Source organism: Gopherus evgoodei, chromosome 8 (genome assembly GCF_007399415.2).
Source record: "Gopherus evgoodei ecotype Sinaloan lineage chromosome 8, rGopEvg1_v1.p, whole genome shotgun sequence".
Classification (NCBI taxonomy): domain Eukaryota; kingdom Metazoa; phylum Chordata; order Testudines; family Testudinidae; genus Gopherus; species Gopherus evgoodei.
The window spans coordinates 38,870,140-38,885,226 of NC_044329.1; the positions used below are offsets into that span (position 1 = coordinate 38,870,140).

General features: G+C 43.1%; 2 protein-coding genes across 2 annotated transcripts; both read left to right on the forward strand.

Annotated features, from left to right (window-relative positions):
• The first annotated feature begins 437 nt into the window (after nt 1-437).
• LOC115656676 (protocadherin gamma-A6-like) lies at nt 438-3,002 on the forward strand. Its single transcript, XM_030573718.1, has one exon. The coding sequence runs from the start codon at nt 576-578 to the stop codon at nt 3,000-3,002; it is 2,427 nt and encodes an 808-aa protein (XP_030429578.1). The 5' UTR covers nt 438-575.
• A 9,202-nt stretch (nt 3,003-12,204) lies between these two features.
• LOC115656184 (protocadherin gamma-B5-like) lies at nt 12,205-14,760 on the forward strand. The gene has a single exon (XM_030572586.1). It carries the CDS (start codon nt 12,205-12,207, stop codon nt 14,758-14,760), a length of 2,556 nt encoding a protein of 851 aa, XP_030428446.1.
• Nucleotides 14,761-15,087: the final 327 nt, after the last annotated feature.

The following is a 15,087-nucleotide window of genomic DNA, read 5'->3' on the forward strand; positions in this document are numbered from 1 at the left end:
TTGCTGCTTTGGTCTTCTGATACGCCTGTCTGAGCTCTTTCACTTTCACTGGCACTGTAACGAGTCCCTGGTATGTCCCCTCTCCCGCATGGCATTAGAAATTTTTTCAAAGGTTTTCTCATTTCTTCTGCTCGAGCGCAGTTCTGAAAGCACCGACTCTTCTCCCCATACAGCTATCAGATCCTGTAACTCCTGTGTGCTCCATGCTGGAGCTCTTTTCCTATTTTCAGGAGACTGCATCGTTCTCTCTGCTGCTGAGAGCTCCACGCTGTGCAAGCAGGAAATGGAATTTCAAAGTTCCCGGGGCTTTTCCTGTTTACCTGGCCAGCAGAAGAGTACTTTTACCTGTGTAGAGCGGCCACTAGAGCACTGTGGGATACGTCCCGGAGGCCATTAACTTCGATGGCCGTCCACACTCACTCCGAGGGATTGGAAAGGGAACATGGCTGCAGGAATTTTATATAAAACAGTCTTCGTTAAAACATCAGTGGCTGCGGAAACGAAGGACTAAAGATAAGAGAAAATACTCTCTGCCGTGACCCGGGAATCGGGGTTTCATACCCATCGGAAGAGAAATGGCGGATACACAAAGGTTCCGGGTCTGCAAAAAGAGAGTCCAGTTGTACTTTATGTTGGCTACCGTTTGGGAGGCGGTTTCTGGGCAAATTCGCTATTCGATTCCCGAGGAAATGCAGAAAGGCTCCATTGTGGGGAATATCGCAAAGGATCTGGGACTGGATATAAAGGAGCTAACACATCACGGAGTCCGCATTGTTTCCACAGGTAGGACTCAGTATTTTACTTTGAATCTTAAGAGCGGCCATTTAATCACCACAGAAAGGATAGACAGAGAGCAAATCTGTGGCCGGATCGAGAAGTGTCTCTTAATTTTTGAGGTTCTTATTGAGGATAAAGTGAAGCTTATCGCAGTTGAAATTGAAATCACAGATATTAATGACAATACTCCCATCTTCCAAGCGAAGGCGATCGAGTTAAAAATTAGTGAGATTACCCCTGCAGGGACCCGTATTTCCCTGCAGGAGGCGCAGGATCCAGATGTGGGAATTAATTCCATCCAGAGCTATCAACTGAGTAATAACAAACACTTCTCTTTGGATGTGCAAACTGGATCTGATGGTGTTAAATATGCAGAACTAGTGCTGGAAAAGTCTCTGGACCGGGAAACGCAGACTGTTCATAAATTAACTCTCACGGCAGCTGACGGGGGAGATCCAGTCAGATCTGCCATTGCTCAGATCAGTGTTCTGGTTGTGGATGTCAATGACAATGCCCCTCTTTTTACTCAGCCGGTCTATAAAGTGAGTGTTTTGGAAAACGCGCCTCGAGGATCCTTGATAATTACAATACACGCCACTGACCGTGATGAAGGACAGAATTCTGAGGTGACCTTTTCATTTAGAAAAATTACAGAAAAGGCGTCTCAGATATTCCAGCTTCACCCTAGGACAGGAGAAATATCAACGATAGGTGACCTGGACTACGAGGAAGCTGCATTATATGAAATGGAAGTGGAGGCAAAAGATATTGGAGATCTCTCCACCAGGTGCAAAGTTCTGATAATGGTTGTTGATGTCAATGATAATACCCCGAAAATTGCAATCACTTCCCTGTTCAACTCAGTCTCTGAAGATTCTCCCCCCGGAACAGTAATCTCGATATTAAATTTGCGAGACGAAGATTCTGGCCAGAATGGTGAGGTCACGTGCTCCATACCAGCCAACCTTCCATTCCGGTTACAGAAGTCATTTGGCAATTACTACAGTTTGGTGACTGACACAAGACTGGACAGGGAGCGTATCTCGAATTACAGTGTAACTATCACAGCCACAGACCGAGGGACCCCTCCTTTATCCTCAACAGCAACAATTTTAGTACAGCTTTCAGACATAAATGACAACGCTCCTATCTTCAACCAGACATCTTACACTTTGTACATCACAGAGAACAATCCCAGAGGAGCTTCCCTTTGTTCTCTGAAAGCGAATGATTCAGACTTGGAGGAGAACGCCCGAGTCACCTACTCCATTAATGAAGGACATATGGATGAAGCGCAGCTCTCCTCCATCTCCATTAACTCCGAGACTGGGACTCTCTACGCTCTGCGCTCCTTCGATTACGAACAGTTCCGGGAGATTCGGTTCCAAGTGCAGGCTCAGGATGGGGGTTCCCCACCTCTCAGCAGTAATGTCTCCGTCACTCTCTTTCTACTGGATCAGAATGACAACAGCCCGCACATCTTATACCCCTCCTTTCCCACCGATGGCTCCACCGGAGTGGAGTTGGCCCCTCGCTCCTCCGAGCCGGGTTATCTGGTCACTAAGGTGGTGGCGGTGGATGCAGACTCCGGGCAGAACGCCTGGCTCTCCTACCAGCTGCTGAAGGCTACAGAGCCGGGGCTCTTCTCTGTGGGACTCCACAGCGGCGAGATCAGGACGGCGCGCTCCTTTCTCGACAAAGATGCGCTCAAGCAAAGTCTGGTGGTTTTAGTGAAGGACAACGGGCAGCCCCCTCTCTCTGCCACGGCTACTGTCACGGTGGTGGTGGCTGACAGCATCCCCGAAATCCTCTCCGATTTAAGCAGCCTCTCAGCTCCTGTAGACCCCCAGTCCAGCCTCACCTTGTATTTGGTGATCGCTGTGGCTTCCGTTTCCTGCTTGTTCTTTACCTTTCTCATAGTGTTAGTGGCCCTGAGGCTCTGCCGGTGGAGAAACTCGCAGCTGTTTGACTCCTCGAGCGTGACTTTCAGTGGCGTTCCCGTGTCGCAGTTTGTGGGGCTCGATGGAGTCAGAGCTTTTCTTCACTCCTACTCACATGAGGTTTCTCTCACCACAGACTCCAGAAAGAGCCAGTTCAACGTTACCAAATCAAACTATTCAAATATTCGGACCAGTGATCAGACGTATATGATAAAGGATCCTATTCTAGTTACTGAAGATTTAAACATTAGTAACGGGGATCAGACCTCCATTCAGGTGAGCTAACATAATCGGTATTTTTGCTATCAGTTTATGATATATAAGTTTAGTCTTCCTCGTGGACTGTGCAATTAGTTGAAAAGTATGGATTAAAGAGGACTGAATTTGCATTATTGAGGTTAGTGAGAGTTCTGCCATTGACTTCAATAAGTGTAGTATCAAGCCCTCTGTGACTGAGAAAATGCAGTGTACATATGGCTTGCTCTATGGGAGGAGGGTATTACTGTGTCTTGATTACTTACGAATAGGGCGGTACCAAATTCATGGTCCATTTTAGTCAATTTCAGGGTCATAGGATTTTTAAAATAGTAAATTTCATGATTTCAGCTATTTAAATCTGAAATTTAAAGGTGTTGTAATAGTAGGGGTCCTGACCAAAAAAGGAGTTGTGGGGCAGAGAGGTCACAAGATTATTGTAGGGGGAGTTGTAGTACTGCTACCCTTGCTTCTGTGCTGCTGCTGACAGCGCTGCCTTCAGAGCTGTGCAGCTGGAGAATGGTGGCTGCTGGCCGGCAGCCCAGCTCTGAAGGCAGAGCGGCCACCAGCAGCAGCACAGAAGTAAGGATGTCATGGTGTGGTATTGCTATGCTTACTTCTGCACTGCTGTCTGCAGAATTGGGCCCTCATTCCGTAGCTGCCACTCTCTGGCCACCCATCTCTGAAGGCAGCAGCGCAGAAATAAGGGTGCCACCCTTACTTCTGTGCTGCTGCTGGCAGGGCATTACTTGCTAACAGCTGCTGCTCTCCAGTGGCCCAGCTCTGAAGGCAGTGCAGAAGTAAGAGTGACAATACCGCAAGCCCCTCTACAATTCCCTTTTGGGTCAGGACCCCCAATTTCTCCCCCATGAAATCAGTATATAGGGTAAAAGCACACAAAAGACCAGATTTCACAGGAGGAGACCATATTTCATAGTCCATGATGTGTTTTTCACAGCTGTGAATTTGGTAGGATCTTACTTGTGAGATATACACCATTTGTTTCACAATGGCACAAACATCCTTTTCCTTTATTATTTTAAATGAAATTACTCTTTATTGAATATTTGTTTTAAATAACATTATCTTTTTAAGATTTCTTGAGACTCAGTTTGGGAAGTTAGAAATATACAGATATTTCTGAGTATGTAAAATACTAAGGTTAGTGGAAGGCACATTGATGAGATGTTGAGCTTCAAACCTACCCCACTGAAGGGACAACAATAATTTTTCTCACACAGTTAATTTAATTCCACTGTCATATGACTTCAATTTGTTTTTATTGTTGTAATCTAGAATTATGTTAGTGCAGAATTATGCTGATTAATTAATATGAAGTTCTTTCCAGTTGTCTTGTTTCCAATATTCTGGCCTTTGCAAGTTAAATGTTGTGGGTGAAGATCTACTCATCAGGTTTTATTGTCATTGCTTTTATTTTAATTAGAGATAAATTCTGGCACCTGTTTTTAATGTTTAGAAAAGACAATTTTTTAATTTTCCATATAGAGGCTGACCTAGCATCTTTAGATCTTTGTACTTGGAATGAAGATATTCTGATTGTCTCTAGAATCATATCAAATGAGAAGAAAAATGAAGGATTTATGTGGAAGTAAAAAGAAATAAAGTTGTGTTTATCTGTTTATAAACAGTTATATAGATGTAGTTATATTTATGTATATTTCAATGTAGGTATCTTTCATTTGAAAATGACAATTTAACTTTATGTATGCAATGTTGTAGAGCAGTGATTCTCAAAGCCGGTCTGCCACTTGCTCAGGGAAAGCCTCTAGGGGGCCAGGCCAATTTTACCTGCCACATCTGCAGGTTCGGCCAATCGGCTCCCGCTGGCCGCAGTTCGCCACTCCAGGCCAATGGGGGTTGCAGGAAGCAGAGGGGGCTGAGGGATGTGCTGGCGCCCTTCCCACAGCCCCCATTGGCCTGGAGCAGCGAACCACGGCCAGTGAGAGCCGCGATTACCAGAACCTGTGGATGCGGCAGGTAAATAAACTGTCCCCGCCCGCCAGGGGCTTTCCCTGAACAAGCAGCAGACCGGCTTTGAGAACCACTGTTGTAGAGTTCTTGGTCCAAGAATGTGAGACTGACAAAGAGGATGAGGAACTATCTTTCATTGGATCAACTTTTGTTGGTGAGAGAGACAAGCTTTCGAGCTTACACAGAACTCTTCTTCCAGTCTGAGAAATGTACTCAGAGTGTCACAGCTAAATACAAGGTAGAACAGATTGTTTAGCATAAGTAGTTATTAAAATAAAAGCAATGAAAATAAAACCTGATGAGTAAATAATTATGAAATTATTTGTTTGTTTGAAACCAAGGCTATAACACTGCTTACTTGGGATTCAAATATTATCTTAATCATGAGTTACCTTAAAGCTTCTGATTCCTTGTATGTTGAACTGCTGTCATTAAGAACAACATAATATGTGAATAAGAACATCATCATATACATCACATAACAGCTTATATAGTGCCTTCTAACCAGGGATCTCATAGTGCATTACAGATAATAATTATTTAATTAAGATTCCCAACAATCCTGAGAGGTAGGAAATGTATATTCTACATATTTGACAGGTGAGGAAGCTGAGACACAGACTGAGATTGAGCTTTTCAAACTTCTAAACACATAAACCTGTATTTAGGCATTAAGTGGGGGGCCTCATTTGGTACGTTCTGAGCTCCACAAATCCTAATGACATCAATGGGAGCTACAGAGTCTCAAAATCTCTCAAAATTAAGCTGTAACGCTGTCTGCAGTGATTCAAGAGTGTGAGTACCAACCTCAGGGCAGACTGTTTGGAAAAGGAAATTGGTTTATTTACAAAGGTAAATCAGGTAAACATATATACAAGATGAGTTATAATCTTAAATTTCAAAAGGTAAATGAATCTTATATAATCAGCAACTCTATATGTCCTTTAGGGCTAATCCATGCTAAGCAGCTTTGGAATCTCTTGCTTATGCATAGAAACACTTCCTCCCCACACTCCAAGCAGCTAGTTCCTTTTGTTTGGGGTCTTTGTCCACCTCCTGTCCTGTGCTCTAAACTGCAAACTCAGCTGATGGGAGGAGGCCACTTCATGGCACATCTTCAGGGGAAGGAGACAGAACAACAACAGTGTGCTCTTTTTGATGGTAGGTAGGAAAATTCCAGTTGTAATATCTCTCTATAGTCTGTTTGATATTGATAGACCTTTTTCTTTTAGGAAGGGTGTTAAGATCAGCCGTTCACATTAATTAATGTCTCTTTCCTGAATGATGATTTACACAGTCATAGAGGCTCACATGACTACCACTTAAATATTACCTTACAATATGGGATACAGATGTTATAAGTGAGATCAAGCATGCAGCAACTCACAAGCATTCAATAAATTCTGCTACTCCTGATGTAGTCATTTGGCTCAATCAACTTCAGGTGAAATTGTATTTGATGCTCTACACCAGCCATACAAAAGAAGAAGAAATTCTAAAAACTAAACACATTCTTATCATTCTAATACTTTTTTTAACAATACTGACACACACATGAGCCACACTGATTCCAGTTATGTATTTGTCAGTGTTCGACTTGGGGACCTTGCATCAATTGGCACATGGTTTGCTAGCATCACTTATTTGTATTTATAATGATGGATTTACATCTAAGTCAGAAAATTTTGGCCTAAGCATCTTTCCAAATGTCACACTGTCAAGCTGTCTGTAGTGGATGAAGAGCATAACAATCAGGCTCCAAAAGGTAGTACAAGCTATTGTAATATGCAAACCCTATATTTCCTCTAGGGCTAACTCAGGCTAAGCAACTGGGGGTCCCTTGCTTATGCTTAGAAATTCTGACCTCTCCAAAGTGCAAGTAGCATAGAGATCCATTTTCTTCTTGTCTGGGATTTTTATTCTCTTTCTCTCAGAGTTCAAGCTGATGGGATGAGTTCATGCTCATGTCTCCTCTTCATGGGGAAGTGGAGAGAGGAGTGCAATTAATGAAGTATTTGATGTTTTACAATACCTAATTTGGTTTCAGTGGTTCTTCTTGAGGGCAGGACCTAACACCTTCTGTGGAAGTCAGCATTTCACATTAGTTAATGCTTCTTTCCTGTTTGGTGAGTTACAGTTACAGAGGATTACAGTACAACACTCAATATAACCTTATAACATGGGGTACAGATGTTATAAGTGAGATTAATATGTGCAGCATCCTACAAGCATTTCATAAAGTCTAAGCACTAAACACATTCTTATAAATTTAACTTCTATTTTAACAATGCTAACACACAGGTAAGCCAGTCTGGTTTTCAATTATGTATGACTCAGTGTTCAGTTTAGATCTAGGGGCCTTGGAATGAGATGGTACCTGGTCTGCCAGTATCACACACAGAGAAGAATTTTGCGTTCACACTGTTGCTTAACTTAAATAACTCCTCTCGCTCCCTGATGTATTTCTAGAGAGCAATCATATCTCCCCTCAGCCTTCTTTTGGTTAGTCTACACAAGCCAAGCTCTTTCAGTCTCCTTTCATAAGGTAGGTTTTCCATTTATTGTATCATCCTAGTAGCCCTTCTCTGCACCTGTTCTAGTTGGAATTCATCTTTCATAAACATGAGAGAGATGAATTCAAACTGTTCTTAAACATGGGATATCAGAATTGCACACAGGATTCCAGATGAGGTGTCACCAGTGTCTTGTATAATGGTACTAACACTTCCCTATCTCTACTCAAAATATCTTGCCTGATGCATCCTAGGACTGCATTAACCTTTTTCATGGCTGCATCATGTGTCTGGCTCACACACCTCCTGTGATCAACCAACATATCCTGGTCTTTCTCCTCGTCTGTTACTTCCAACTGATAAGTCCCCAGCTTATAGCAAAAAATTCTTGATGTTAGCCCCTAAGTCCCTATCTTGTACGTCACACTATTAAATTTCATCCTATTTTTTTTATTACTCCAGTTTTCAAGGTTGTCCAGATCTTCTCGTATGATATTCTGGTCCTCCTCTGTGTTGCCAATACCTCCCAACTTTGTGTCATCCACAAAATTTATTAGCACATTCCCACTTTTTGTGCCAAGGTAAGTAATAAAAATGTTAAATAGGATTGGTCCCAAGACCAATCCCTGAGGAACTCCACTAGTAACCTCCCTCCTGGGGCTTTTGTGAGCTTGATATTTATGGAAGAGTGCCTCGCTCTCTTCTGTCCAACAAGGAATTAATGATTTTATTAAGCCCCATGCAATGCTCATTTGGCAGCTAATATTAGTAGGCCTACAAAGTGGTGGTAATTAGCTGAATATAATGGAATCTGGTTTATTGAGCCTCCTACAATCACCACATAGCTGGGCTAGTCAGGAGACTGTAGATTCCAGGGCAATTGCAGGAAGGATTGAATGAGTGAAAATTGTAGGCCTATGCAAACCATGACTGGGCTGTGTTTGCTCTTGGCAAAGTCATTGAGAATTGGCCTTTTCAATGGTATTGTGTGACCACAGATGTCACGTGACACAAAAAAAATGTCAGGAGTATAGCATTGCCTCCATCCAGCTGATCTGAACATGCCACAGTAGTTGGCATTGGAGTGGAGGTGCTGGTCTTCAGTGAAAGCCCAGGATGTGCTCCAGCATGGTTGTCCTTGTATAGCCCCACAGGCTATGGTGGCTATTGAAATCACCTACATAGATGGTAGGATGGCTTGGTGTTCGTAAAACTGGATATGACCATTCCATTGATAGTGGCTTGTATAAGTTAATGACTGTTAGATAGCCATTCTTGATGGTGATTGAGTAGGGGTTCATAATAGGTAGGACTTTCATGGAATCTTTAAGGTCATATTTTATGTACATCATAAGTCTATATGTAGGGTGATGGCATGCAGATATGTGGACTCTATTGATCTTCTATCACTGGCCTTCACTCTCCAGATGTGTTTCTTGTACCTCAAGGACACAGATGTTTTGAATCTGCAGGATCATTTGAGGTAATCACACTTTGCATTATATAGGCCCTCAATGTTGAGCTGCACAAATTGAAGCAATGGGCCTATTTGAAGGTTTGGCCCTGACATGGGCCATTATTGCCATTCCATTTCTGACTGGCAGGTCATTTGAGGACCTCTAGTCATTGATTTGATAACATTCTTTGTGCTTTCACACATAATAGAGAAGGCTGTGTGACGGTTATCATCTCCAGCAGTTTATATGTATTTTAAAATATGTATTCTTCATCTGTAAATTACACAAGTATCTATCAATTTTGTGGCTTTATGGAATAATGTTTGTTATTTGTTTGGATTAGGAGAATATTTTTTCCTCTCTTGTGAAATTTTCCCTGCTTATTTGAATTTTAACACACAAAAATGCTTTTACCATGTTTAAAATTCTACATTTTCAAATAAAATGTGGATGTTTAAAGAAGACTCACAGATTAGAGGACCTCTCAACTTTAAAAGAAATAATCTACTTTAATATTCAATCTACAAATTTAATTCAATCCCATACATAGCATTATCTAGCCCATACTGATATATATACTGTAAATATAATAAATACAGAATTATGGAGCTAGCATAATAAATCCTATCATTTTAACATATCAGATTAATTTCTATATGTTTTTGTTCATGTCTTCCTGTTAGGCCTAAGCACATTTTAATGTTTGATTAAAAGTTTCTTCAGCGGGCTATATATTCACTTTCTAATAATTATTAATAAGAATACAGAAAAGTTTCTCACACATCTTTCTAGTAGTTTCTTTAGGGACAGTCATTCTCTGACATCATATATGTGTTTAGTCACTAGATGAAATGCTTTGGTGTGAGGTATTGCAATGGATTCTGACAACTAACTAAAGAAATTTATTGAAGACCTGCACTGTGTCCCTTCACCGACTGATATTTTTGAAGAATAATGTTATGTCAATATTTTCACAGTTCCATAAAATGTTTCATATTTGGAGTAATATTTCTATTGATAACTGTTTGTTTTGTTCATAAGGAAATGTACTCTTTGGTATCTGACTTGGATTATAATATGGAATGCCTATAAGAAAAAAAAGTAAAATCTCTTATTTTTAGTTATCTCATAATTTTTGTACTCTCTATATTGGTCTGTTCTCATCAGATCATCTCTGTGATACTTCACACTTATCTACTCCCTTCCATGCAAGCATTTTAAGGGGCTTGATCCAAAAACCTATTGAAGTCAGTGGGATTCTTATTTTTATTGATTTCAGTGGTCCTTGGATCATGCTCACAGTAAACTACAAACAATGAATTAATTTAGTCCCACAACAATCCTGTGAATTAGGAAAATTATATTATTCCCAAATTAGCAACGAGAAAGCTCAGGCACAGATAGGTTAAATCAAAATGTTCAAACATTGTTAAAGCAGCAAGGAATCCTGTGGCATCTTATAGACTAACAGACATTTTGGAGCATGAGCTTTCCTGGGTGAATACCCACTTCGTCAGATGCATACCAAACATTGTTATTAGGCATGTGAATCAATATTTAGTCAATTATGTAAAAGGCTTCATATTCCTTTTCCAATCCTCTCGGCTTGCTATAATATAGGTGGGGACTCACAGATCCCCAATAAAGTGAGCAGCAGCTGAAGCTGCTCAGTGTCGCTGACAATCAATACACTTATTTAGGCTCTTCAGTATGGATTTAGGTACCTAACTTGAAGGCTCCAAATTTTCTAATTAATTTTCCAAATGTTGCATGTAGCAGGGGCGCTGCCGCGCTGGAACAGCAGGGACCTACGGACCATGGCCCTCCGGATCCGTCCACTTTTTTCGCCCGGGCGCGGACCCCTGCCCCTCCTCTTCCCCCTGAGGTCTCGCTCCCCGTCAAGCTGCTCGGAACAGAAGCGGGAGCTGGCCCAGACAACAGCTGCCTGGGGAAACGGAGCCGGGGATCCTCCACCTACCCGGGCCGGGGGAGCCGAGAGCAGCCCATGTCCCCGCCCAAGACAGATGGATGGTCCTCGGCTCCCCACAGCTGCCCGGGTGGCTCTTCGGCATCCTAGGCCAGGCGGGAAGCCGGAGCCGGGTAGGAGTAAGAACCGCGCGAGCAGTTGTGGGGAGCCAGCGCGGACCTTCCACCTGCAGTGAGCAGGAGTCCCGCGAGACGGAGACAGGGCATCGGGGGATGCTCTCGGCCCTCCCACCCTCAGCAAGGTGGAGGGGCCAGGGCTCCGTGATCCGGCTAGGCCGGGGCGGGGCCTCGTGGGCAAAGTAGGGGGCGGGGCCTCGTTCCCCCTCCCCGCCTTTACGAAAACTCAGCCCCTGCCTAGGAGTTTTGTGTCGGAGCTGGGAAGGGAACTGTTTCTCCAGGGAGAAATCCTGACACCACCGAAGCAATAAAATATTTACCGTTCATCTCTCTGAGAACAGGATTATACCTTACGTCCCAGGCCTCGTTCACACACATACCGGGAGATAATTTTAGAATTAAAATAAGAATGAGTACATCTAGCCGTGAACAAAGGGTTTGAAGTAAGATAGTTCCATCTTCAGAGAACCATACTTTGAATTTATTTAATACATTCCATATTCAGCCTCCAACATAATTAACGTTCTCTGCTCTCTAGTGACGAAAATCATGTTATCGCCCATGGCAACAACAGAAATTTACAAATAATCTAACCGAATGAGGATATGAGGGAACTAAACTGCCTCACCTGAAATTACTTATAAGGCAGAAAATGCATGCAATGGCATATTATTACACCAAACAGACACATGCTGTATTTTAAATCAAGAGGGTAAAGAAGTCGGTTGTACTCTTGAAAGGAAAACTAAATTTGCAACATTCCGATGAGAATCTTACCTTCGGAGTTGGTTCATTATAAACTGACCTGGTTTGCGGAGTCTCCACTTCTCAGATCTTGATGATTTTTTAACTCTCAACAAATAGTTTATGAAAGAACTTATGCTTAGTGATATTGCGGGATCTTGTGTATTTCCGTCTCCGGATGTGAGCATTTCGCCTGCAGTTCCCTCACTAAGACTCAGGGTGCCGCTGTTGGCCAATGCGGAGGCAGGGCTGCAGCCGAGGTCCTATTGGACGGAGCCTCTTGCAAAGCGATTGCATTATTACACTGCAGATCTCTGAAGAAACGCAGCAGCAAGACACAGTGTCGCGGAAAAAACAAATCCTCTCGGCTTGCTATAATCTAGCAGGGGAATATATTTCATTTATAGTTCATTACCGACCCCGATGATTCTTACAAGCCGAGGGAAATTTGGAACGGAGAATCGATTCAAAATAAAAGAGGCAAGGAAAACAGAGCCGAGAGTGCCTGATATGGAAACCAGACACAGAGAGCCGGGCCGGGCAGTTACACGGCAAGTACTGTTGTTTTCCTTCTTATTCTCTTTGTTCTGCCGGGCGGTCTCGGAGCAGATTCGTTACTCCATTCCTGAGGAAATGGCCAAAGGTTCCCTTGTGGGGAATCTCGCTAAGGATTTGGGGTTAAATGGCAGAGAGCTGCCTCAGCGAAAGCTGCGTGTCAATTCGGAAAAGCCACACTTCAGTGTGAATGGGGAAAATGGCAATCTCTATGTGAACAACAGGATAGACAGGGAGGAGATATGCGGGAAATCACCGAGTTGTTTCCTAAATTTAGAAGTTGTGGTTGAAAACCCTTTGAATGTTTTCCACGTGAATGTCGCAATCCAGGACATGAATGATAATGCACCGCGGTTTACTAAAAATAATATGGATTTAGAAATTAATGAATTAGCACAACCTGGCGCGCGATTTCCTCTAGAACCTGCGCAAGATCCCGATGTTGGAGCCAATTCACTGCGGGGTTACCAACTCAGTCCAAATCGGTATTTTACCTTGAAACTGAAGGAAAATCCAGATGGTAAAAAGCAGGCGGAACTGGTGTTAGAGAAACCTTTGGATCGAGAGAAGCAGAGTTCCCATCACTTGATCCTGACGGCTGTGGATGGGGGAGATTCAGTGAGAACTGGAACAGCTCAGATTAAAATAACTGTTACTGACGCTAATGACAACCCCCCTGTATTCACTGAAGAGATCTACAAAGTCAGCCTGAAGGAAAATCTCCCAAATGGCTCTTTAGTGCTCCAGGTTAAAGCCACTGATGAAGATGAAGGTTCATATGGCAAAATAACATATTATTTCAGCAACATACCGCAGAGTTCACGACATCTGTTTAGTTTAGATTCTGGTAACGGAATAATCACAACAAAAGGATTTGTGGATTTTGAAGAAGCAAATAATTATATAATGGGTGTAGAAGCGAGGGATGGGGGAGGTCTCACTGACCACTGCAAAGTTCATATAGAAATTCTGGATGAGAACGACAATACTCCCGAAATGACACTCACCTCCGTGTATAGTCCAGTTCCCGAAGACTCAGTGCCCGGGACAGTGATAGCTCTGATGAAAGCACGTGACCGAGACGATGGAGGAAATGGAGAAGTCACCTGTCGCATTCAAGATAATTTGCCATTCAAAATAATATCCTCCTCTAATAATTACTACAAACTCCTCACAGACAGCCCCTTGGACAGGGAAAGGACCCCGGAGTACAATATCACAATCACAGCCACAGACAAAGGCTCTCCCCGGCTCTCCACCCAGAAAACCATCCTATTACAGATCTCCGATATCAATGACAACGCCCCGGTCTTTGAGAAACCTTCCTACACCGCCTATGTGTCAGAGAACAATCCCTCGGGGGCCTCTATTTTCAGTATAAAAGCCTCAGACCGGGATCTGGACCGGAACGCCCGAGTCACTTACTCCATCCTGAGCAGCAACCTGCAGGAAGTGCCTCTGTCCTCCTACATCTCCATTAACTCCCAGACCGGAGCTATCTATGCCCAGCGCTCCTTCGACTACGAGCAATTCCGGGAGTTTGAAGTGCAAATGAAGGCCCAAGACGGCGGGTCCCCGCCTCTCAGCAGCAATGTCACCGTCAGGGTGTTTATTCTGGATCAGAATGATAATGTCCCTCGCATCCTGTACCCCTTCCTAGGAGCCGATGGCTCCGCCTTGTTCGAGATGGTCCCTCGCTCGGCCGAGGCAGGTTATCTGGTGACGAAGGTGGTGGCGGTGGATGCTGACTCGGGACACAATGCCTGGCTCTCCTACCATCTGCTCCAGGCCACGGAACCGACGCTGTTCAGCATGGGGCAGCACACCGGGGAGATCCGGATAGCCCGCGCCTTTGCGGACAGAGATGCTGTGAAGCACAGGCTGGTCACCCTGGTGAAGGACAACGGGCAGCCGCCTCTGTCAGCCACAGCGACTCTCAACCTGGTGTTTGCCGAGAACTTCCAAGAGACTCTTCTGGAAATGAGCGACCAATCGGGTGACTCGACACTTCAGTCTGATTTACAGTTTTACTTGGTGTTGGCTTTAGCCCTGATCTCATTTTTATTTCTAATTACAATTATAGTGGTGATAACCATGAAAGTTAGAAATTCAAAAGGCTCTATTCTTCAGCATGTCGGGCCTGCTCTTTATTCCAAGGCTGATCCCAGATTCCTACCAGATTACACAGACGGGACCTTGCCGTATTCCTATAATTTGTGTTTGGCTGCAGACTGCGGGCAAAATGGATTTAACTTGCTTAAAAGTAGTGACCAGAACATTACAACTGAGAATATCTTTTGCAATGACAACTCTGGGATTTTACTTGTGAATAATTGTGGTTCTGAAGCACCCAAATCCGGGTCCGAAACTCTTCTCAAGGTGAGTTTTTGCAGTATCACGTTAGTTATGGTGTCTCTTCTCTGATTTTTAATTAAATTATTCAGACAATAAAAAATGATATTCATTAAAATGTATTATAATGTGAACTAAAAGATTTTTCGATTAATTCTATTTTTATATTTGTGCGTTGTTTCTCTTCGGTGTAGTACTGTAAATGTTTGGTACCAACCGGTGGTTAGTGCCTATTGAATTGTGCAGCCCTACGTCCAAAGTTCTGGTACTATTGCGCGTTGCTAATATACATCTTGTAGCATATTCGAAGGATTATAACATTTGACATTCAAAAAATTCCATTTACCACCAATATGCTACAGTCCATAGTTGGCAGGGAACTTCAATATCGTTTCAAAG

Bases quoted from the DNA above. Each gene is read 5' to 3' on its own strand.
- LOC115656184 (XM_030572586.1), top strand. From the start codon at position 12,205: ATGATTCTTACAAGCCGAGGGAAATTTGGAACGGAGAATCGATTCAAA.
- LOC115656676 (XM_030573718.1), top strand. From the start codon at position 576: ATGGCGGATACACAAAGGTTCCGGGTCTGCAAAAAGAGAGTCCAGTTG.